Source organism: Arvicanthis niloticus, chromosome 23 (assembly GCF_011762505.2).
Source record: "Arvicanthis niloticus isolate mArvNil1 chromosome 23, mArvNil1.pat.X, whole genome shotgun sequence".
Taxonomy (NCBI): Eukaryota; Metazoa; Chordata; class Mammalia; order Rodentia; family Muridae; genus Arvicanthis; species Arvicanthis niloticus.
This window is the reverse complement of record NC_133430.1, coordinates 1,866,909-1,891,199: the sequence shown is the minus strand read 5'-3', so window position 1 is coordinate 1,891,199 and position 24,291 is coordinate 1,866,909. Positions and strand designations below refer to the sequence as shown.

The 24,291-nt window shown below is 41.8% G+C and overlaps 1 protein-coding gene across 10 annotated transcripts in view; it reads right to left on the bottom strand.

Annotated features, from left to right (window-relative positions):
• The window catches only part of Dnah11 (dynein axonemal heavy chain 11), a 290,461-nt gene that overhangs the window by 30,866 nt on the left and 235,304 nt on the right, over positions 1–24,291 (bottom strand). For all 10 annotated transcript variants that reach the window (XM_076920922.1, XM_076920924.1, XM_076920923.1 and 7 more), the window contains 6 exons: positions 15,551–15,755; positions 12,453–12,617; positions 9,542–9,682; positions 3,683–3,853; positions 2,843–2,965; positions 1,159–1,352 (listed from right to left, as the gene is read on the bottom strand). In XM_076920922.1, coding sequence (XP_076777037.1) covers positions 1,159–1,352; positions 2,843–2,965; positions 3,683–3,853; positions 9,542–9,682; positions 12,453–12,617; positions 15,551–15,755 — 999 coding nt within the window. The remainder of the gene's footprint in view (positions 1–1,158; positions 1,353–2,842; positions 2,966–3,682; positions 3,854–9,541; positions 9,683–12,452; positions 12,618–15,550; positions 15,756–24,291) is intronic.

The window sequence follows — 24,291 nt, the reverse complement described above, 5'->3', positions numbered from 1 at the left end:
AGCCCCCAAACCTCCTGCCTGCCGCATTCCTCCATTACTTATTAACAGTTCATTAGATTTGCCACAGTGCAATTTTCCAGCCTGCTGGGCTTCCCATGAATATACAAATGCTCTTTGGGGTGTTTCTAACAGGGGAGTGCAATTAAGCAGGGGGTTATTTTCCGGTAGCATCAGATCTAGCAGAAAGCAAGAATGAACCTGTAAAGCGGGGTTCCACAGAGGCCTCTGCAGAGGGGAGAATTGGTCAAACGAGACAAAGCAAAGAGAGCCCTGAGGTGCACAGATACAGTGGAAGAAACAGAGCACACAAGGGGATGAAGCTGAGAACTCCTTGGAAGGTGATTTCAAATTGAGAGAAGACTGGTGTGAATTGAACAGCATGTTACTGTTTAGAGGCCAAGGGGGCAGAGGAAAGGGCCCTGTGATGTGTTTATAAAAAGATAAAGAGATATGAGATATGTTCTATGGGTGTGTTGAGGTATGGGGAAAGGGTCTCAGCGGACCCATGCAAGGCATCTCTTCCCTCTGAGGGATCAGCCACAGGACTGTATAGTATAGAATAAAGTTTATTCAGGGCATGGGGAGGGGAATTAAGAGGGTAGTAGAGGCAGAGAAAGGCAGAGAGAGGGAGAGGATAGAGAAGTAGAGAAGTAGAGGCCAGCCATGAGCACATGGAGAGATGGGGAAGGGAAGGAGGAAAGGGGAGAGGACAGAGGGGGAGCAAGAAGGCAAGAGAGCAGGAGAGGGAGGAGGGGGCAAGTAGCCGCTTTTATAGTGGGCCAGTTACAGGGCCATGAGTGGCTCTGTGAAGAGAGCTTGCTTTTTGTTTGAGAGGCAAAATCTTCAGAGCCAGTTACAGCCTGTAACAGAGGTAATGGGGATCGACCATCCACGCTCCCGACCACCGCACCGCACTGCTCTGCTGATACCCAGGCCTTCCATGAGTATCGGCCCATCCCTCAAACTCAATTCAGAATCCAGCTGTTCAGAAGGATGGGCTGAGTCTGCATATAAACCAGCTCACCATTGCGTGGTTAGCCACGTTTAACAGTGACAGGGATGATAATAGAAATGAGATCTTAGCGGGATTTCTCTTCAGTCCAGAGAACCCGGCATCTTCCGAGTTAATCTGCATTGCTGAAAAGGCGCACTGCTCACCTCAGGGCATACGTTATCCTGTCAGGCCGCACCGCTCTCAAAATAATCAGTTTCTGAATTAAACTTTTCTTCTTCCATTCTTGCGGTAACTTTTCTTTTTCTGGACACTCAGACTCTACCCATTTCCTCCACTGCTTGGCAGATCCTTCCACATCTCTGTCTAGGCCTCGGAATTCCTCCATGAGGGCGACTGCCTGCAACACAGCATGGAAAACATAATCCCTGCTTTCTTGCAGGGGACGTTGTGAACACAGCTCACAGCCTAAAACAGACACGGGCAGGGTTCTTGAATGCTTTCCTGTTCTGCTCAGACTGAGGGTCAGTGACAACCTCAGGTCTCTGGCCTTGTTGACCTTGGTCAATGAGAAGCCTTGGTAGATGGGTGGACATGAGTGTCAGTGGGGAGGGTAGGTGGCATAAGCTTCTTCGCCAGCACTTTCTTAACTCTGACAAGTTGTCTGTAACTAGGTTTCCTTGCTAAAGACCCCTGCCGGTTGGCTCCTTCCATTGCCTCACATCTCAGTAATATTTTAGCAAATGCTTTTTCTATTCTTGGTTGACTCTCTTCATAGCCCACCCCTCGTGCTGTCTGTTTTCTGGTGAGGCCTGAGTTACAAAATGTTACAAATCCATAATTCTAAAGTGATAATTTAATTAAAAATACAAATTTATAAACTACTATCTAGACCAGTGGTTTTCAACCTTCCTAGCGCCGTGACCTTTTATACGGTTCCTCACTGTATGTGACCTTTCCAAACATCAAATTATTGTGTCGCTACTTCATAACTGTAATTTTTCTCCTTCTCCTCCTCTTCCTCCTCCTTCTCCTCTTCCTCCTCCTTTTCCTCCTTTTTTTCCTCCTTTTCCTCTTCCTCCTCTTTTTCCTCCTTTTCCTCCTCTTTTCCTCCCCTTCTTCTTCCTTCCCCTCCTCCTCCTTTTCTTCTTCCTCTTCCTCCTCCTCATTAATATTGGGTTCAAGATAGTATTTCTCTGTATAGTCCTTGCTGTTACTGTGTAGCACAGGCTGGCCTTGAACTCAGAGATCTACTTGCTTCTGCATTCTGAGGCCTGGGATTAAAGGTGTCTGCCACCACCATCTGGCTAGGCAACTTTATTTTTTGAGAAAAGGGCTCTTGTTGAATCTGGAGCTTACCAATTCAGCTATATCTGCTGGCCAGCAAGCTCCAGGGATCCTCCTGTCTCTGCCTTCCCAGTGCTGGGGTTACAGATGTACTGCTACCACACCTGGATTATGTGGGTGCACTTTATCACCAGACCCATCTCTTCAACCCTAGCCTAACTACTTTAGAGTAAAAATTAACTACTATATTGTAATATTTCAAAACCTATTAGAAAAGGTGAAAAACTGTAATGAAAGTGAAACAGAACAAATAAACAAGATTTAACTAAATTAAAAAATGATCTTTTATATCCTTTGATTTTTATCAAAGGTCATGACAGACTTGCATAATTACTAATAACTTTCCCTCTCATACATAGACCAAATGCTTTTTTATCTTTGGATAAGAAAGTAGCCAGTTGGATAATATAAAGTATCTAGCATGCTTCTACGAAGTAAGTGATGTCTATATCATCTTTATTTTATGAATTGTCTTTCTATGTTAAATAAACCCACTGCTTGAAAAAATAAATTAAGAATTGAGAAAGCAAGTTTGTCACGTACCTTAACAGCACTCCATGACTGAGCAGTCAGAAAATCAACAGGGCTGGAGTAAGTGTGTTCAACTGTGAACCGAAGCAGGAAGTCCAACTCAAGGGGGTGGATCTCACTCCTTCTCAACAAGATCTCAAGAGAACACACATGTGCAAAAGATAAGTTGGTTTCCATTATGCTAATGACATTGAAAATTGGAGCATGAGGCTTAGATGGAGCTTTTTTCTTTACTTATTTATTGTGCTAAAGAATTTTAAATTGTATTTTTAATTGAATATATATACATATATATACACATATATGTATATACATATATATGTGTATATATATGTATATATATGTATATGAACAAAATATGAAGCTTTAATACATGGTTACACTGTAGGATGGTTAGAGTAAGCTAATTAGTTTATTACATCATATGTTAATCATTTTTGAAATTTACTTTTCTAGAAAACCATTAACTTTATACAGTGGGATACTGGGCAGCCTAAGATAGAAATTCTGCTAGCAACATGGATGAGCCCATGTGAGATTATTTTTTTTAAAGGACCGTAAGAAACTCAGATCTGGACCTCAAAGAACATTTTTGGTAGGACCTAGAAAGTTTGTTTATAGAACCTGAGAACATGAACCGAGTATCTCTCTCTCACTGAGGTTTCTTAGTGGGATGGTTGCCAGTTCCCCAAACCAAAGCACCCTAGGCAAAAGCCATTCCACGCTCAAGTTCCTTGTCATCGAAAGATTTGAAAAGGCATTTCTGTTTGCCTTTGGCAGGAGGAAAATGTACAATAATCCGAGGTGTCAGACTTGGGTTCCAGGGAAGCTTCAAGTGACTGATGTCCTCACCTGAAAGGCCATCTGGGACAGAAATGTGAGCTTGTCCTTCTCAAACAGTGCTTGGCTGGCATAGAGGAAGGTGGCATGGGTGATGCTCTCTATTAGGGAGCAGATGCGCTCCTGAGTGTCCTCCACCTTGTCAGCTTGCTCAATGGCTCTGTGGAACAGTGTGTTGAAAGCCTGGAAGGTCAATGTGACTGTTAGTAAAGTCATGTTTGAGTGCCTAGCTAGCCTCTGATACATAAGGGTACAGCTTACACTCTGTAGGGAGAGAGACGAGGTAGAACTTCTATGAGGCTTACATGAGCTGCTAGAACACTTAGAGTTTGTGCTGCACAGAAAGTGTTCATTCCAGGTTTGATGTCATGGTACAAGTATGTGCGTGTATGTGTGTGCATGTGTGTGTATGGGTGTGCATGCGTGTGTGCATGTGTGTGTATGGGTGTGCATGTGTGTGTGCATGTGTATGTGTGCATGTGTGTGCATATGTGCATGTACGTGTGTGCATGTGCGTGTGTACGTGTGTGCACGTGTGCGTGCATGTATGTGTTTACATGGGTACATGCACATTTGACATGGTCTTTTGTTATTTACCCTGGCTGGCCTGAAACTCACTTCGTAAACAAGGATGAGGTTGAACTTATGTCAATCCTGTTGCCTTTGCCTCCCACGTGCTAGGATTAGAGGTGAGCGCCACTATGCCTAGTTCATGACCATTATTAAAATGATTCTACAAACTCTATTTGCATTTCCATTTTAACAACCATACCATCCTCTCTTCTTACATACATACACTTCAATTTTATTACTTTTGAATTGTTTGAAATACCTATAAAATTTTACCACTGAAACTATTCTTTTAACTTGTTTCATTTTTATGTATACAACATTCTGCCTGCATATATACCTGCAGGCCAGAAGAGGGCACCAGATCTCATCATAGATGGTTGTGAGCCACCATGTGGTTGCTGGGAATTGAACTCAGGACCTCTGGAAGAACAGCCAGTGCTCTTAACCTCTGAGCCATCTCTTGAGCCCCGCCCCCTACACTATTTTAAGTGTGTAGTAGTATTTAAATATGTCACCAACTTTAAAACCTTTTCATCCTGCAAAATCGAGTCTCTGTACCAACTATCATTCTCCCCATCCTGCCCCCAGCCTCCCACCCCATCCTCGGCATCTACCAGTCTTCTTTGTGTTCATGAGTTTGCCTACTCTGGGTGTGTCATGTGAGTGGAATCAGGCAGTGTTTATCTTTGTGAATGGTTTATTTCCCTCAGGAGAATGGCTTCTAGGTTTTACCATATATATAATATAATATAATATAATGTATTATATATATTAATATATTATATATATTAGCAATATATAGTATATATAATTTTCTAGCATATATATATATAATTGCTAGAAAAAGTTCTAAAAATGAATTGTTATCACTCTTTACTAGCTCATCTCATACAGACCAAAAGCCCCATCTTTTATTTACATATCAATTCAGTCATTTATTCTAGGTTCATAAATATATACATTTCATGTTCCTCCTTTGGGAAATATTCTCCCTGTCAAGGTTATGGGGACATGTCCTCTGTCATGGTTAAGGACTCCAAGATAATCAGAGGCAGCACAAATCCGGTAGGTGAGGGTGTCTAATGTCTCACCAATGGTGAAAACTGAAACCTTCAGGAAAGCCCTTAAGGTTATGGGAAAGAACTCTGAAAACCTGAGCTCAAGCATATAGTTTCCCAACTACACAAAGTATAGTGATGCAATATTAATTATATTTTGGGCTTTGCGGACCTAGAAAAACAGAGGCACTGTACTATGAACCAGCTTGTCAGAAAGATACACAGGCAAGCATATTCCTGAGTTCAAGATCAGCCTGGGACAGAGCAAATCTAGGTCCAGATCTGTTCAGAATAGTAATCTCAGGACTGGATCCCAGCTAAGTTTATTGTTTGTGCTTACAAAGGCAGGCAGGTCTGTGAATTTATCTGCCATGTTAATAAAAAGTACTTGCGCTGTCCTTTTCCTAAGAGCCAAAGGGCTACTAAGGTCATGGAATGCTGATATATATGGCCAAATTGATATATAAATAAAAGACGGGGCTTTCGGTCTGGCAAGATGAGCTAGAAAAGAGTGAGAGCAGTTTGTTTTTAGAGTTGTTTTTTTTTTTTTCTACAACTCTTTTAGAATTTTTTTCTAAAAGGATTTCTATCTTTGGTTTGAAAATTTATGGAGAACAAACACATCTCTTTTAGAATTTTCATAGCTCTTTAATAATTTTTTTCTAACAGAATTTGATTTTTGTTGGAAAATCCATGGAGAGCAAACATGGCTCTTTCAGGATTTTTTTTTCAAGAAAATCCAAGGAATTTTTTTATAACAGCTTTTCTGACCCTGGTTAGAAAACCCATAATCTACTCGGAGAACTTTTAGAATTCTTTTTCTAGCAGGAGAACTATCTCAAGCATAAAGAACTATCTGGAGAGACAGCTGTCTTGAACAGACTACAGAGCCAAGAGCTATCGTCAGAGAGCTACCCAGGGAGCCATCTCCAGCAGACTACAAGGCTGCCATCTTGTATCCACGATTTGACTTTGAGTCATTGCATTCAACGTTCTCAAAACACCCTTCTCCAAACCGAGGCTGGTCCTTGGCATGGATGGATGGATTTGTACACATCTGCCTCTCTATATGGATTCATTTTAAGTATTAGAGCACAGACTAATTTACTTTATAATATTAATATGTGTGTGCACTGCGTGTGTGTGTGTGTGTGTGTGTGTGTGTGTATGTGTGTGTAAGTAAAATCCTATGATGTTAGATGCACAAAATAAATCCTAGCCTCACATGCTTGGTAACTCAACTACTGAGCTATATCCTCAGCCCTCTGTTATTTATTATTACTAACTTTGGTGTTCATATACACGTGTTTGGAAGCTAAGGCAACGTCAGGTGCCCATTTAGGATATGTTCTCTGCTAGCATGCCCAAGGGATTAAGCTGTTTTCACCTCCACCACTTCTTCCTCCCACCATGCCTGATGCCTGATATGGGTGCTGAGTGGAAAACATTTTTCTGACAGAGCCATCTTCCAGCCCAATACCCCTTCAACTTTCACCACCCTCAAAAGTCTTCAGTGCTTCCTTAGAGTAATTACCACCAGTGTCCCTAACCAGTCCCAGCCCCACAGAACCACCTCAGTTACTGCAGATTAATCTTGTCTTTTCCTCACTCTCTCTCACACAGGATTTATATGACAAGCATTCTTCAGTATCCAGAGGCTGCTTCCTAACATAACATTTTATGACAAATTTTGTGCGCCTGTAGCTCGGTTTTTGATATTTTTGAGCAATTCCTTTGGATTATGTACAAACTCTGACATAGAACTGTCAAATGTCTGTGAGCATTGGGATCAATTGTTGTGTGGTTCTTTGTATTCATACTTCTCTTAAGCCCATAAAATTCGGGGTCACATTGGAACTGTGTCCTGTACTTAGCAGGGAGTCACCAAACTGTCCTCCAAAATAACTTATGAGGCTTCATTTCCCAGCAATGTGCTGTGGTGCTTTGTCACTGCTGATATTTTAGCAGTCCCCACTGGGTAAAGAGCAAGACCCTGGGCAAGAGCAAGACCCCATCTGCCTTGATCTGCCATTTCTGTAACAACTGTTGGACAGTCTCAAGTTCTCATGAGGTGTGCTTTTGTCGTTCTCTGCATGTCTATCTAGCCAGCATCACTGAGATGCCTGTGTTCTTCATACGCCTAACAAATCCTTTCTTAGACACACATATTGTGAGTTTTGATTTTGCTACTCCATAGTTTGTCTTTTCATTTTCTAGTGTCTTATGAAAACTATAAACCTTAAATATGGTAGGATACATTTTATTTTTACAGCTGGATCACTGTTCTAAAGGAGTGTCACTGTGAGATTCATATGAGGGCTCTGTAGTTTTCTTGGAATACCTTTGCCCTAGCTGGGCACCTGCTAATCTAGGCAAGCACTACTGGTTTAGCTTTCTGTTCTCTTCAGACACTGTTGCTGTTGTGAATCCCAACAGCAAGGCTTTCACATGCCAGTTACATAAAGTTACATAGTAGGAGGCATGCCAGTTACATAAAGTTACATAGTAGGAGGCATGCCAGTTACATATAGTCACATAGTAAGAGGCATGCCAGTTACATATAGTCACATAGTAGGAGGCATGCTAGTTACACTCACCTCATCAGGTGACACAACATCTCCAAGGGCCTGAGGTTGCAGGTTCAAATCATACCTAACATATGTGCAATTCTGAGTCTTTTGCTACCACCCCAGCCATCTATCTGCTTGAGGCCTTCCTTTGTCTTGTTGTTGCACTGAGAATATAATCTAGATTTCTTAACAGCCTGAGAAGTTCTATAGAATCAAGTCCATTGTGTCTTCCTCTTGGGTTCTGTCTCTTGTGACCTTTACCCCCATATTCATTACCCTCTGGCCAGAGATACATCCTCATAGCCTGGGATCCCCAGCCCTTTTGTACCTCAAACAGCCCTGTTTACCCAACACTTGTTGGTGTTTTTCTTTAAGCTCTTCCTAAAACAACACTTCCTCTGGATGGCTTTGCCTGTGCCCCTAGTGAAGTAAGTCCCTTCTATTTATTACTGTGTGTATAGTATTTTTATATTATATGCCTATGTGTTCATTAAAGATATATGTATGTCTACCCATACGTGGAGGTCAGAGGGCTACTTGTGGAATTATTTTTTCCCCTTCTACTAGATATGTCCAGGGGATTGAACTCAGGTTATCAGACTTGTTGGTACTTTGACCTGCTGAGTCAATTACTTAAAAATTTGAAATTAATGTAGTGTTTAAAGTACTGACGGACATGTTATTTCAAGTGTTTTGAACAACATTTACTCCTTATGGAGAAATAAAAGTCAAACCAGAAAATTTTACATAAAACACACTCAAATAAAGCTATCGGATGTACCACATGGCTGTATGGTAACCTTTTAGATGCTTTTATTATTTAGAAATCTTTATGGTGAATGTTCGTGGTATTACCTTATGGTGTTTTGAACAAAGTGTAGTTAGTTGATTCTCCTTAGTCTCATCTCCCTCATCCATGGTGCTCCCCTAATAAGCTCCCTCATCCATGGTGCTCCCCTAATAATCTCCTTTCTACATTATTTTCCTTTCCAGAGCCCCATGAGTCCTTTGCCCACCTTTAATGTTTTTATTAAAAACAAAACAAAAAGCTCAGGTGATGATAGCACACACATTTAGTCCCAGCACTTTGGAGGCAGAGGCAAGTGAATCTCTGAGTTGGAGGCTAGCCTGGTCTACAGAATGAGTTCTAGGACACCCAGGGCTACACAGAGAAACCCTGTCTCAAAAGACAAAAGCAACAAAACAAACAAACAAAAACCAAGCTTCACACTCAGTGATGATGGATCTCACTGAGGATTCCTTTCAAAACTGACAGCAAGAATTAAAGATCCTTCCCAGAGGCAGAATGGCATGGCAGACGGAGCCTGGCCTTTGGAGTCAAACAGGCACAAGCTAAAATCCTGGCTCTCATAATCACAGAATGTGAATTTTGGGGTGGTTTATTTGAACTCTGTAAAGGTTGCCTTTTATTTTTTATTTTTCATTTATTTTTCATTTTTGAAGAGGAGAAAAATGAAATGCTTTCTTGCAATGTTTTAGGGAATCTGATACATGTAACAGTTGCTTGAAATGCTTTAAAATGCTTTACCCCATTCTTTCTCCCCTTCTACCAGGACCGCTGAGAAATAAATCCCTAATTTCCAGAAAAAAAAATAATCAGGCTTTCTGGAGTTGTGGTTTTTTTTTTTTCTTAACCTGTTTGGCATTACCTTCAGAGAAAACTGGTAGACGGGGTTGATTTTCCTGAGGTCACTGATGACAAAGAACAGAAGGGAGGCTCTTGCCGCCACTGGTCGGTAGCACTCACGGGTCTCATTGATTTTTCTTTCATTTTCTCTGGCTTCTGTCACCTGTAATGGGATCAAATGACAGCAGCGACTTATCTCTCTGTTTTCTAAACAAATGCCGACAACGGAAGGACTCTCAGGAATATCTGAAATGAGCAGCTATTACTAGTTGACCCCGATGCTGTGGTCATGTTTGTATTCCCAGTAGTTGGGAGGCTAAGTCAGGAGCACTGCTGTTAGTTGGAGTCTGGTCTGCAATACCATAGTGTGTTCCTTCAAGCACAACCTGCAGTAGAGAATGAGACCCCGACTCAGTAAATCAAAACAAGCAAAGGAAGTAAAGTACATAACAGGCCTGGCATCTGTGAAAATGAGGTTTGATAAAATTACTAAATTCATGCCAGTGAGATGACCCATGGGTGACAGTGCTTGCCACGTAAGTCCAGTGACCTAAGTTAGAACCTGGGATCTCAGGGTAGGGCTAGAAAACCACTCAGGAGGGTCGTCCTCTGACCTCCATATAGTGTGGTACATGGGAGCCCATACTGATGTGTACATATCACACATACATACATACATACATACATACATACATATCCAAATGATAAATAGCAACATTTAAAGAAATTCTTAAATTTCTGTTTTCAAATAACCCTTTTTCATGAACTGCAGTCCACCGGGAAGGGAGAGGGTGCTAGCTGTTTCCAACCCCGTAGACTTAAATGACCTTAATTGTTGTGCCTCTGCAAAATCTGCTTTCGAGTAATGTCACCTTCCTGCCTCCCTTCTCTAGTTCAGGCCTTAATAACCCAGCTATATCACCTCCCAGGGATGGCTCTTAAAAGTCTGCTGGGTCAACTCAGTGCCAATGATTTTATTAGATTAGGAGCTCCACAAATGCAGCCAAGGGCAACAGCACCTGCAACAGCCTTGCGTGTTAAACAGCCTCTGTATGAGGGCTCCCAGCCATCAAACCCCAACAGCACCAGATCTCCATACACTCAAGCATTCCCACTATTCTTACTTGTTAGCGTCTGGGCACATTTTCTGAGATGATCTATATCACCATCAATTAATCACTTTTTATTTAAGGGTAAAAAAAAACATATAACCTATTTCTAAAACCAAATACAAACCTATTCTCCTTTTTTTTTTCCTCTTTAAGAATCCACGCTGCTGGCTTGAGGCAGCTTTAAGTGATACAATATTTTCTCCTGAACATTTCTATGGTTTTGACTCGTGATGTGTGTGAATGACATACAGGGCAGAGAGTTGCTGCGACGTCATGGCGATACATTCAGAAGATAGGAAGTTAACTCGAAGCCTTAATTTACTTAATTGCTCTAATCTTTACCATCTTAGGAGACACCTAGAAAACACGTACTTAAAAAGAGAGAGTAATTTGGGATTCTATTGCCTTGCTTAATTTAAGGCACATATATTGGGTGTATGTCGACACAGCTTCTGCTGAGTAATTAGTGGATTACTTAGTAAGGAGGATATGCCACAAAGCAAATAAGAGTCTCACTCTGATCTAAACTCTGCAATGTTAACAGCTAACGGCCACTTGTGAAAGTCCAAAGTGCACACACCACACATGGCCCATTGTGATCTCTGCTGCTCACTTACTAGGAAGCTGTTCATGGGACATGGCTAATTGACTTTTGAAAACTGTCACTTTCCCAGGGGAAACGGTGTACTGAGACCCACATGGGGCCATTCCCTGCTTGGTTCTTGCCACCAGAGGCTGTACATAAAACTTCAGCTCCAAAGATTTCTCTAAATACTCAATACACTGGGATATTATATCTTGGAGCTGAATTTTGCCCCTCCTCTAGTTTCTACCATATAAACCAGCAGGCTTCAACCCTGGTCATACAAGGAATATTAATATAATTGAATTACTGGATCTCTATGGAACTTGAAGTACAAATTAAACCATTTCTGTTTTTAATCCTGTACTGGTAGCCCAAGTACTGAGGGATGGTTATTAAGTAGCCTGAATTACACAAATAAACCTGTCTTTTTAGAGGAATCACCAGACCCTGATTACATTGTGTAAACTGACATTCCCAGAGGGTGGTGTTGATAAGAGGCACACTCACGTTGAGATTCTCCAAGGCCTAAGGATAGAAATTCCTTATTATGTAGAGTTAAAATGTTTCACACCAGAGCCAAATTATCTTTTGTTATTTTTAGTCCCTTGAAAGCCATTCATGGCCCACATATCCATGTCTGACCTTATGACTATCAGAGACCTTTAAAATGGGGCTGGAGAGCTGGCTAGAAGTTGAGATCGCTGGCTCCTCTTCTAGAGGACCTGGGTTCAATCTCCAGCACCCATGTGACAGCTCACAAGTGTCTGTAACTTCAGGGGATCTGCTACCCTTACACAGATACACATATAAGCAAAACACTAATGTGCATAAAATAAAAAAAAATCGATCATAAAAACCTTTACAATGACTCTTAGCAAACTACTAGCTTCTAGCAACTTCAAAACTGAGAATGTCACTAGGTAGTATCTGAGACCTATAGTAGAGTTTCCCTGTTTAGCTATAATCCATCTACCTAATGCAAGTGCCTTGGTTAATTATTGTTTAATATGTTACTATAAAAACACCATGAATCTGTTACCACATTGGTTACAGTATTTGGGGTAACCTGAATCTGTGTCCCCAGGCTATGGTCACTCATAATAGGCTCCACAATAAACTCTTCCTTTGAATGGAGAGCTGCATTTTGTGCTGACAACTGTCACCACAGCATCTCCAGTCCAGCAGAGCGCTGAGCCTGCCGGGGGTGGGGGGGTGGGGTGTTCCACTGCTCTCACCTGGTGCTCTATCTCTGCTGCGGTGGCCTTGGTGGCCTCAAGACGCTCTACCAGGTCCGTGTCATCCAGGAAGCTCCCCTTGGCAGTGGAGAGGCGCAGGAGAAGGTTGTCCTCAAGCTGCCTCAGCTCTATCTTAAAGTCGTTTTGTTGCTTGGTCAAAACCAGCTAATAGGAAATGTTAGGAAAGGCGGTTAAGTCTCTGCTATGTTCAGGACAGTTCTCATAATCACGGGAGTCACAGGGGTCAGCACAATCATGCTGGTTAAAAACCATACTGATCACAACTATGAAAAAGTATTTAAAAAACTCAGACAGCATGCCAACATTTGGTTAGAGTCTAAAGGTTTAGAGTGTGGATGCTTATTCAATACCAATTACTTCTAGGAAGACTGTTTAAGAAAATAGAAATGTCTGGCTTATGCTCTGATATTTGAACAGCTTGGAAGACCTTTTATGAGGAAGACTTCAAAACAAGGAAATCGCTGTGCAATCATCTTTCACCAAGAACAGAGGTCCTGGGCCAACTGTCACTAGAAAAACAGGACAGGCAAGTTTAGAGAGTCACTATCAGAACACTTAAACTGCACCTGGCCTTTGCAGGAGAGTAAAAACCTTCCTGGGTACCCAGGCATGGGGAGCCCTCCCCATTTCTGGCTGGGAGGCAGGCCACATTGTTAAGGTAAAGACTGAAGAATAAACCACCGTTGCCTAGAGCAGGATGAAACTCAGGAGAACTGTAATCATTTTGATAGGTCCTATGTACAGAGCCTTCTCTTGTCCTTACCAAAATCCCACCTTTGGGACACTAAGCTGACCAAGGAGAAAGGCTAAGAGGTAACTCAACTCTCCAAGATGTCCAGTCTCACACAGAAACGGTTTGAAAACCCAGTGGCCAAAGTAGCCTGGGACTCAATTGCCACCCTCTGTGGTGTGCTGCCACAGGGGTGGGGCTGGGGGTCAGGGATTGGGTGGTAAAGGTACTCAGCTAGGGATTTGCTCACAGGGTCAGTCTGGGTGCCCAGGCCCTCTGTCTCTCGAAGTTCAGACATGGGTGGCCCATGCCCCGTGTTGTGTGTGCCTCATCTCCCTCTGCCCCTCTCCTCCCAGCTTCTTCCTGCTCCTTCGAATTATCAAACGTGTATCCTTCAGAACCATATTGACCAGATCCAGCAGAATGAGAGTGGATCAAAGTGATCCTCCACTTGCATTAGGTAGATGGGTTATAGCAAAACAGGGAAACTCTACTATGTAAGATGTAGATTTTATTCGAGAAAGAAAGTTCAGAAAAACATCTGAAACAACAGAAAGAAGGAAGAAAGGAAGGAAGGAAGGAAGGAAGGAAGGAAGGAAGGAAGGAAGGAAGAAAACAAACACAATACTGGAGAAAACTGAAGCCTATGATTCCCAAGCTACAGCAAATATTAAACAGGCCAAAGACCCAGCCCAATAGACAAGACCATCTACCCAGAAAAACAGAGGAGCTCTCTCACAGGCAAAGGCTTTGTCTAAAAAGACAACACACCTCTCAGAGTAAGACTCAGGTATGGCTTTGTATCTGCTGCTGTGATGGTTTGTTTATGCATGGCCACCCAAGGAGTAGCAGGATTAGAAGGTGTGGCTCTGTTGGAGTAGGTTTGTCACTGACAGTGTGGTTTATAAGCTTCTCATTCTAGCTGCCAGGAAGCTACTCTTCCACTAGCAGCTTTCAGATGAAGATGCAGAACTCTCAGGTCTGCCTGCACTATGCTAGATGCTGCCATGCTCCTACCTTGATGATAATGGACTGAACCTCTGAACCTATAAGCCACTCCAATTAAATGTTGTCCTTATAATAGTTGCCTTGGTCATAATGTCTGTTCACAGCAGTAAAACACTAAGCTGCTGATCTACAAAAATATATTCTGCCAGGGACCAGTGGCCATACTAGCTTGGGACTCAGAAGCATTCTCAACCAGGGACCCCCACAACCACCACATTTGCCTAGGATGCAGAGAGAACAACAGCATCCAAAGAACACAACACCCACTCATTAAAGACAAGATCAGATATCAATGCCAAGAAATACTTCAAATGTCATTACTCCAGATGCCCAGATCTCAGCATAAGACCACAAACAGGAAGAGACAAGACAATATGCTTTCATTAGAATCCAGCAACTCTATTACGGTAGGCCCTGAGAAATTCAATATCGCTAAAGCACAAGACAAGGACTTCAAAGCAGGAAGTAGGGATATGTTTAAGGACCTTAAAGGGAATTTGAACAAATCCCTTAATGAAGTCTGTGAAGATACAAATGGTGGAATGAAATCATAAAAACAATCAATACACGGAAGTAAAATCCAGCTAAGAAATCAATAAACAAAATCCAAACAGAAATAAAACTGGAAATGAAAATTTTGGGGTGTCAAAAAAAAAAAAAAAAACTCCAGAGATCAGTACCTCACTTGTTCATTGTCAGAGAAGCTGCATCTCAAATTAGATAGAAACTAACATAGGGACCCCCAAATGCACAATGTACAGAGAGTGGGAGACTTTGGGACACAGTCCCAAACAGAATGTCTTTATTAAAGCACGCAGGGAACTACATAGAAGAGGAGGAAGAAAGAGTGTAGGGCCAGAGAGAGTGGATGACTCCAGGGAGACAGTGCCTTCCACATACAACAGATAACTCACAGAGTTGTACATATAACTCACAGAATCTGGCACCATGCACAAGGTCTGCACAGGCTCAAGCCAGCCGAGATCCTTGCACAGAGAGGAGAGTAGACATGGGGTGCAAGCCCTAACCGAAGTGCTATCTTTAATTGATACCCACAGGCAAAGGAAAACCACCAGTAGAGTTTTTTGAGCTGGTCTACATTGGGCTGGATCATCTTCCATCTGTTAGAAATCAAGAAAATAACAGCTGGAGCTAACTGACAGGCTTCAAGCCTGAGCCTTGTTCCATCTCCACACGTGGCCCAGCCCTAGCTACCTGGCATTTCTCAGGAGGAATTTCCTCAGTTACAGAATCCTACTTCACAGGCAAGAATCTGGCATTGTCATCTGTGCTGAGGGGGTGAAGGGTGAGTTCTGGGGGGTGATGCAGTGATATTTACCTTTAGCTTCTCCAAATCTGGCCTTTCGATACTGACCACCTCTGCCAGCAGCTGGCCTTCAAGCCCATCTTCTGTGACTGTGAAGTTGAGGAGGGTCGTCTGGGCTTGTAATTCTGGCTTGTAGTGTGGGTTTGCCAGTTTTGTGTGTAGGATGAGGCGGAAGTTTTTGTTGAATTCGCATTCTTTATCACCAATCCTGATGTACCTACAGGAGTCACAACACTGACACTCAGGAGATCCGTGAGACATGAGCATGGGAAAGTTCCATTCTATTCCTTGATTCTGGTAACACTTCTGAGCCAGGTCTAGGGATTCCCAGTTACCCTAGTTTTCCTATGACACAGGATGAACAAAGGATGCCCCTAGACTTCTGTCTATCTCTGTATGTGTGAACCAGTAACAGTGTGACCACTCACCATACAATATTGCTCTGACAGTCAGCAAAGTGCAGCTTTCACTGTACTTTCTGGGACTAAAGTTTATCAGACATTGCTATTTTTTATAGTGTTTTATTGTTTTCAAAGCATTTTCATGTAAAATCATAGGAAAACACTGATCTTGTTGAAGGATAGAATAAGTCGTGCATATGTTGATACACACACACACATACACACATTAACTCTGTGTCTACACTAAACTATATTACTGTGCCATGAATGGAATATTTTACTTGCCAACATATTAAAATACAGACTTATACACATTATGTTATTAAACAATACCTTATCTATTATATTAACACATTATCACCATATTAAATATAGTAACAATATATTAATATTTGCTTATGTTTCTAAAACTAGGCTATTGACATACAACTTTAGATTGATTTGTTTTCTACAGCTTTTGCCTGGCTTATATTCTCTTGTCTGTGAGGAACTCACTATGGAGAGTTCTTCAATTCAAGTGACAGGAAGACAGAAATTGAACTTATAGATGATTCAACTTCTTGAACATTTTGCTTGAGGTGGCCTGAAAATGCAGATAAAAAGTTGGGAGTATCACTAAACCTAGGAACAGTTTTCACTCTCATTTAATCTTGAGTGTTGATGAAAATTCTGAATTTTTCACTATTAAGTCTGCAAAATTTTATTTTTTGAGGTCCCAAGGATGGAACCCATAGCCTCATGCAGGCTAGACAACAGGCACTCTAATCCTGTCCCCAGCCCTCTTTTTACCTTTTTATTCTGTGACATGATACTAGGCTGCCCAGGTGGGGCCACGGCCTTGAAATGTCCTGCCTCAGCCTCCCCAGTAGAAGGACTCTAGGCTGCACAACGAGCATTGCTTTGTGAAAAGTTTGATTTCCGGAATGTTATAATGATCAATGCCATGCAAAGCCCATGTTGCTCTTAACCTAACACCAGCAGGCTATATAACCCAGGAGAGAAAACTATGTACCGCCTGTCTCGCTGACTTGCAGGTGAGAGGGTATTTACTCAGTTTATTAACACTGGAAAATGAGCACATTCAGAAGAAACGGTGGCGTGCCACATCTAGCACCTGTTTCTAAAAATTAAAATAAAAATGAGCAGAGATACTCAGGATGCTAAATTGTGGCAATAATACGGTTGTCTCGGGCTCTTCTGTGACTGCACCTTACAGAGTGACTATCAAGGGCAGATGGTGATAAAGTACCTTGTAACCATCCACCACTGTTTGGAGGAAGTTTTGTGACAATTTGCTCTAATGTTGAAAGATGATAAAGTTGGTCGTTTTCTAAAAATAATTTGAGCTTTAACTACCTGGATATAAATTAAGGATCCCAAGGACTGAGTAGACTAGTGACCCAATTTTTGTTTCCACTGAAAAGTAACCTTCCATTTGTAGTTAAAAAAAAACAACCATGACAAGTGTTAGCCTCAAAGCTGGCGACGGGACAGCCAGCAGCCCACTTTAGAGACAAGCTTTGTGAAGCTGAAAGGTGATGTCATTTGCTGTGTCTGGTTTTGATTTGTTTGCTTTGTTAGTTCTTTTCCAGGATGAAAAAGAACCATTATGCCAGCAACCCACTCTCTGAGCCAGTGTACACCTTTGCAGTGTGTTCCCCACCCCTTTCTAAAACAAAGACAAGAACTGTGTTTGAATGATGAGTATTGACATCCCTCTTGGAATATAGAGAACTTTTACAAGTGGTTGGACCAAGGATGCTGGGATAGACATAAGAAATGATCATGATGGCCTAAGCTCTTGTTTTATAGACTAAGGGTCAGATACCACATGTTCACACTGACACACAGTTTCCAGGTGATACCATGCTCATGGAGCTATGTGTCTATATATCTACCTATGTATCTATGTATCCATGTATCTATGTATCTATATATCCATGTATCTATGTATCTATGTATGTATGTATCTATCATCTATCTATTCTATCATCTATCTATGTATATATCTATCTATGTATCTATCATCTATTTATGTATATATCTATCATCTATCTATGTATCTATCATCTATCTATGTATCTATCATCTATCTATGTATGTATCTATCATCTATCTATCTGTCTGTCTGTCTGTCTGTCTATCTATCAATCATCTATGTCATTCTTTCTTAAATAGAAACTGAATACCTATACTATGCCAGGTTGTCAAGAGAGCCTTCCAAGCACAGGGCATCTAGTTATTTCCAAGGCAAATTAGATCTCTGCTTGCACAAATATTAGTTCCTGATAATAGGCATTGTGGGTACAGTATTTTAAGTATCTGTATGTGGGTATGTATATCATATACCCACAACATGGCAGGTACATGTAAAGTTCAATTATCTACTCAATCAGAAGACAGGCAAAAGAAGAGAAGAGATAGCTCTTCAAAAAGGGGATGTAAATATCATCATGAAGACAAACGAGTAGGGGCCACAAAGGAAAATGCAGCATAGGATTCTGATGATATGGAATCTTCAGGACAAGCAGATTATCGGTACCCACCAAACCCTTGCCACACAAAAGACATGAAGAGATCAAAGACCTGCTATTGAAAAGATGAGTAAAGAATCTAATAGGCTCTGTTCCAAGGAGGTGCACAAGTATCTAAGAAGCCCCCAAATGATGCTGTCATGTGAAAAATGAGGGTAAACTAATTGAGAGCCTGGGAGAGCTCAGGGCCATATAAAGAACTACAGTAAAAGTTAAATTAGCTTTGGTATGTGTGGCGTGTACATGTTTGTGTGTGTTCTCATGGGCTACCAGACAGACAAACTACCAATATCACATCCAATTTACTTTTGGAAGCAAGCCACAAACCTCAAATTCCCATCTTTTTGAAAACCAACAGGATCTCACAAGGCAAATCCCACCCCTGACTCTTGCATGGGCTGTGGTCAGAGTTCAGGTAAACTAAAACATGTGCAATGTCATGGTCAGGCTAGGTGTGTCAAATGTGCAAGTCATATCATGGATTTTATGATTGGTACTGGAGTTACATCCCCAAGATATCACATTATGTCATGCAATAACCCCCGATTAAAAAAAAAATCTCAAAGTGAAATACTTGTGGTTCTAGTATCTCAAATGAAAGGCATTGTGCCTGCAGATAGTATTTGGGCCTCAGTAAGAAATCGCTCTAGAGCAGAAACTGTCATCAAAGGATCTAATCGCATCAGCTCTGTGGATTTCTCCCTCTATTATATGTTCTCATTGTTTCCAACCTTGTTCTTCGCTCATGGGTCACACCTTGGCAGGTTAGTGGCTTACTTCCTCTCTAGAGGACCATATCAGTTAGTGTGGTAGTATGATTTCTACTAAAAGCCCACAGTAACCAATGGTTCTGATCATTTACTACAAATAACCCCTCTTTAGGTTTTCAAAGACAATTCAGAAGAAAGGCCAACATTAAGCATGGACATCTCATGATGTCACTGTTAGACAAAAAGGATGTTTTAGCTGGGTAAATATTTAGCCAAATATCTGCTCTGTAGCAAGTGCACTGTAATGCACTCATAGTCAAGTCTGTATCTCTCGTGTACCTATATGTATTGTGAGGCATTTGCAAATGAAGACCCAGAGTATGTATCTACTTTTCCAGGTCTGACTTTTTCCCTGTGAGGAGTGAGAGGGGCTGTGGAGGTGGTTTAGGTAGCAAAGTGCTCTTTGTGCACATAAAGATACCTGTGTGGTGCATGCCTGTACTAGTACTGGGGATATGGAAAGTGAATGAACCCTGAGGCTTGCTGACAAGCCAGCTAGATGAATTTGTGAACTCTGGGTTCAGTCTTAAAAAATAGAGGTGGCACCTCGCACCAGTCAGAATGCTAAGATCAAAAACTCAGGTGATAGTAGATGTTGGCGAGGATGTGAAGAAAGAGGAACACTCCTTCATTGTTGGTGGGATTGCAAGTTGGTACAACCACTTTGGAAATCAGTCTGTCGGTTCCTCAGAAAACTGGACATAACATTACCTGAGGATCCAGCTATACCACTCCTGGGCATATACCTGCTCCAACATATAACAAGGACATATGCTCCACTATGTTCATAGCAGCCTTAGTTATAATAGCCAGAAGCTGGAAAGAACCCAGATGTCCCTCAACAGAGGAATGGACCCAAAAAATGTGGTACATTTACACAATTGAGTATTACTCAGCTATTAAAAATAATGAATTCGAGAAATTCTTAGGTAAATGGATGGAACTAGAAATTATCATCCTGAGTGAGCTAACCCAATCACAAAAGAACACACATGGTATTTACTCACTGAAAAGCGGATGTTAGCCCAAAAGCTTGGAATAGCAAAGACTCAACTCACAGACCATATGAAGCTCATGAAGAAGGAAGACCAAGTGGAGATGCCTCAGTCCTACTTAGAAGGAATAACAAAAATACTCAAGGGAGCAAATATGGAGACAAAACTTGGGACAGAAAATGAAGGAGGGACCATCAGGAGACCATTCCACCTGGGTATCCATCCCATGTGCAGTCACCTAAGCTAGACACTGATGTGAATGGCAGGAAGTGCATGCTGACAAGAACATGATATAGCTGTCTCCTTAGAGGTCTGCCAGAGACTGACACATTCAGAGGACAATGCTCACAGCTAACCACTGATATGATCAAGGGGTTCCCAATGGAGAAGTTAGAGAGAAGACTGAAGGAGCAGAAAGGGTTTGAGGCCCCATGAGGGGAGCAACAATACCAACCAACCAGAGCTCCACAGGGTCTAAACCACCAGCCTGGGAGCACATAGGGAGGGACCCATGGCTCCATCTGTACATGAAGGGGAGGATGGCCTTGTCGGGCATAGGTGGGAGAGGAGATTCTTGGTCCCATGAAGGACGAATACAGAGTGGGGGGGGGATGTGAGGGTGGGAAGGGGGGAGTGGGGGTGGGGGTATATGAGGGCACAGCCTCATAGAAGCATGAGGAGGGGGGATGGGATAGGAGGTTTCTGGGTGGTGGGGGGAAGTGGGGTAAGGGGAAAAAATCTGAAATGTAAATATAATACCCAATTTAAAAAAAAAGAAAAAAGATAGAGGTGGCAAGCAACTGGAGGCAATGGTTAGTATCAAATTTTGGCCTTCACATGAGGGCACATACATATGTGCATATGTACATACACATATACTAAGTAATAAATTTTAAAAGAGAAAATAGTTACTAGAGATGGCAGTTGTGCTGTGTAAGAGAACTGCCTACAAACTGGGTTTTACACCTTGCTTGGAAGCATCGTTTGATAGCTTTAGGTTTCCTGGGGACAGTAAATTATCCTCATTTGGGGTGTTTATGATCTATGAAAGGCAAAAATTGCATAATGACACAGTTGGTTTTATCATTGCTGCTAGGTTAATTTTTGGTTAATCTCCTGTCTGGGAAAATTAAACAGACTGTTAACACTCTCTTCTGATTTGAAGACTCTAAACCACAGCAGCATTAACCAGAGGGGTGGAGAAACAGACAGACAAATGTCACTGCTTCTGTGAACAGCTTGAACCCCAAGGTTGACTTCCGGTATTCAAGGCTGCCATGGCTCACTGGAGCTGCAGCAAGTGGCACAGAAGTAGGAAGTGCAGACTTTTGCTTAAAGCAAAGTTTGTCTGAAGTTGTTTCCTGCCCTGCTACCCTCAAGAACAGAATATTCTTTTATCCCCTCACAGTGAGATTCACAGGTGGGAGGAACTTCAGAATCTCCGGTAAAGTTGTCCCTGGAGGACATTTTTTTTACATTCTTCCAAGGGAGTTAGCTACCCTTCACCTTCTAGCTGGATGAGATTGGCTGGTTTGGAACCTAGATACTTATTAGGACAGCTCAGAACTGAACTGAAATGATTTTTCCCAGGGCAAACACTATGGGCTAATTGGCCAGGACATGGGTTAAGTCAAGGGCATTCTGGTCCACCTTGCTGAGTGGTAACTTTAGAGCAAGCCTAACTCCTCTAGATTCTTCTTTTTATGGACCCAAAGAGTTTACAACTTGCCCAGGATCCTTGTTGCTTAGCAGAGCTGGAATTACTAAGACCCTGGTCTCTAGACACCTAGTGTAAAATCTATTTCACTGTATCTCATTGCAGGCTAATTTGTGTTCACAGAGGCTGCCTGCAATGTCTCTGTTAACCTATTTAGCTGCTGATCACAAGAGAGCAGAGAAGATACAGCTGAATTGGGACTAACCTGAGGTAGCTAGAGGAAAAACACAGGGCTCAGAGCACACGGCCAGATGATCTTTGCTTAGAAATTCTGTGTTTATGAAGGAAATGGCTATGATTATTCAAGTACCCCAGCCTAATCTAGGATCTGTAACTTCTAGTAAATATATTTATTTATATGAGTTATTTAATTTATATCTTTAAAAAAAATAATTCCTTGCTGAAATGTAAAATACTTACTCTAAACGCCCACAGATAAGTGTATCTCCCTCAGTGAAATTTCTGTTTGCAGTGGAGGAAGACCCTTACAGAAAGCCATAACTGGCCAAAATGCAGAAAGCATCTGATGATGAAGCCCCAGTGGATACACCTACAACTCATCCCTGCTACTGATGCTTGCAGACCGTCACAGAAGAGGGGCAGAAAGATTTAAGAGCAGAGAACCAGGAAATCTGCCATGAGATTATATCTCCTAAAAATGACAAGGAAGCTTCACTCATGTAGCTCAGCGACATGGCTACCCAAACAAGGCCTGAACACAGACAGCACCAACAGACAGGCTAACACAGAAGGGGAAACTCACAGAGCTCCTACACAGTCAAGAACTACAGACAGCTAGGGGACGCTAAGAGTAGGAGAATCCTTTTCCCCAGGGCTGAGCCTCTAAAATGGTTGTCCAGTACCAAGGGGTCAGTTCTGAAGTCACATACATACAAGCGACACTAAATGAATTCACCAGGCTATATTTATGTATTTAGGCAGTGTGCGTGTCAATGACAAAGAAACAGAGGCTGTGAATTTGAGAGGAACTGGGGTTGGAGAGACATGGAAGAGGCTGGAGGGAGGACAGGAAGGAGGGAAATGATACAATGAAGCTGGAAATGGATACAAGGTTTGAAAGATTGTTTCTTTAGTTCTAATTATGTCATAGATCCTTGGTGTGGGTGGTGGATAACATAAAGATATATTGCTACTGAAATTGTAAGGTCTAATGTGTTTAAGCTTCATATCTCAGTGCCTACTCTAACTGTATTTAAGCTCTTAATGAGTTGAATACATTTTGTTTCTGGTTAACTTTGGTGTGTGATGGTTTTACTTATTTGCAGATCTTTTATAATAAATTTTATAAAAGCTAAAAAAAAAAAGAATATGAGAAATATCATAGAACGTTCTAGACCATGCTCTCTAGAGCTACTATGTCTTCTGAATTTCAGTCTCCCTTCATTCCCAAGTGTTATTATTGCTATCAAATCATCTCCATCCTGATTTTTGAATTAAAATTATTCTCCTTTTCCTCGGGGGGGGGGGAACATTTAAGACAACAACAACAAAAATAAAAATAAAAAAAAACATGTATGTACTGGCTGGTTTTGTGTCAATTTCACACAAGCTAGAGTCTCGAGAGAGGAAGAAACCTCAGTTGAGGAAATGCCTCCATGAGGTCCAGCTGTAAGGCATTTTCTCAATTAGTGATTGACAGAAGAGGGCCCAGCCCATGGTGAGTCGGGCAATCCTTGGGCTAGTGGTCCTGGGTTCTATAAGAAAGCTGGCTGTGTAAGCCATGGGGGAACAAGCCAGTAAGCAGCTCTCCTCCATGGCCTCTGCATAAGTTCCTGCCTCTAGGTTTCAGCCCTGTGTGAGTTCCTTTGGTGATGAACAGCAATATGGAAATGTAAGCTGAATAAACCCTTTCCTACCCAACATGTTTTTTGGTCATGGTGTTTCCTTGCAGCAACAGAAACCCTAACTAAGATAATGGTGGTCTCTCCCTCCTCCTGCCTCCCTCCCTCCTCCCCCCACCCTCCTTCTTTCTTTCTTTTAGAGACAGGATCCCACTGTGTACCCCTGGCTGCTCTAGAACTCTCTATGTGGACAAAGATAGCCTGGAACTAACAAATCTCTGCCTGAAAGTGATGACATTAGAAGTGCTCATCACCATTCCTGGCAGAATAAGGAATCCCCATCTCAAAGATGCACATCTGCAAACCAAGGGAGTGTCTTAAATTTACTGGAGCCATTTTCCAGACAGCACCATTACAGCTGAAAGCTATCTGTTTTGAACGACAGAAACCTTAACAGATCTCTGATGTGACCTGGTATTCTGAGTACTAAAGCAAATGCCATCACTAATTTTTTTTATAGGCATCTAATACCAC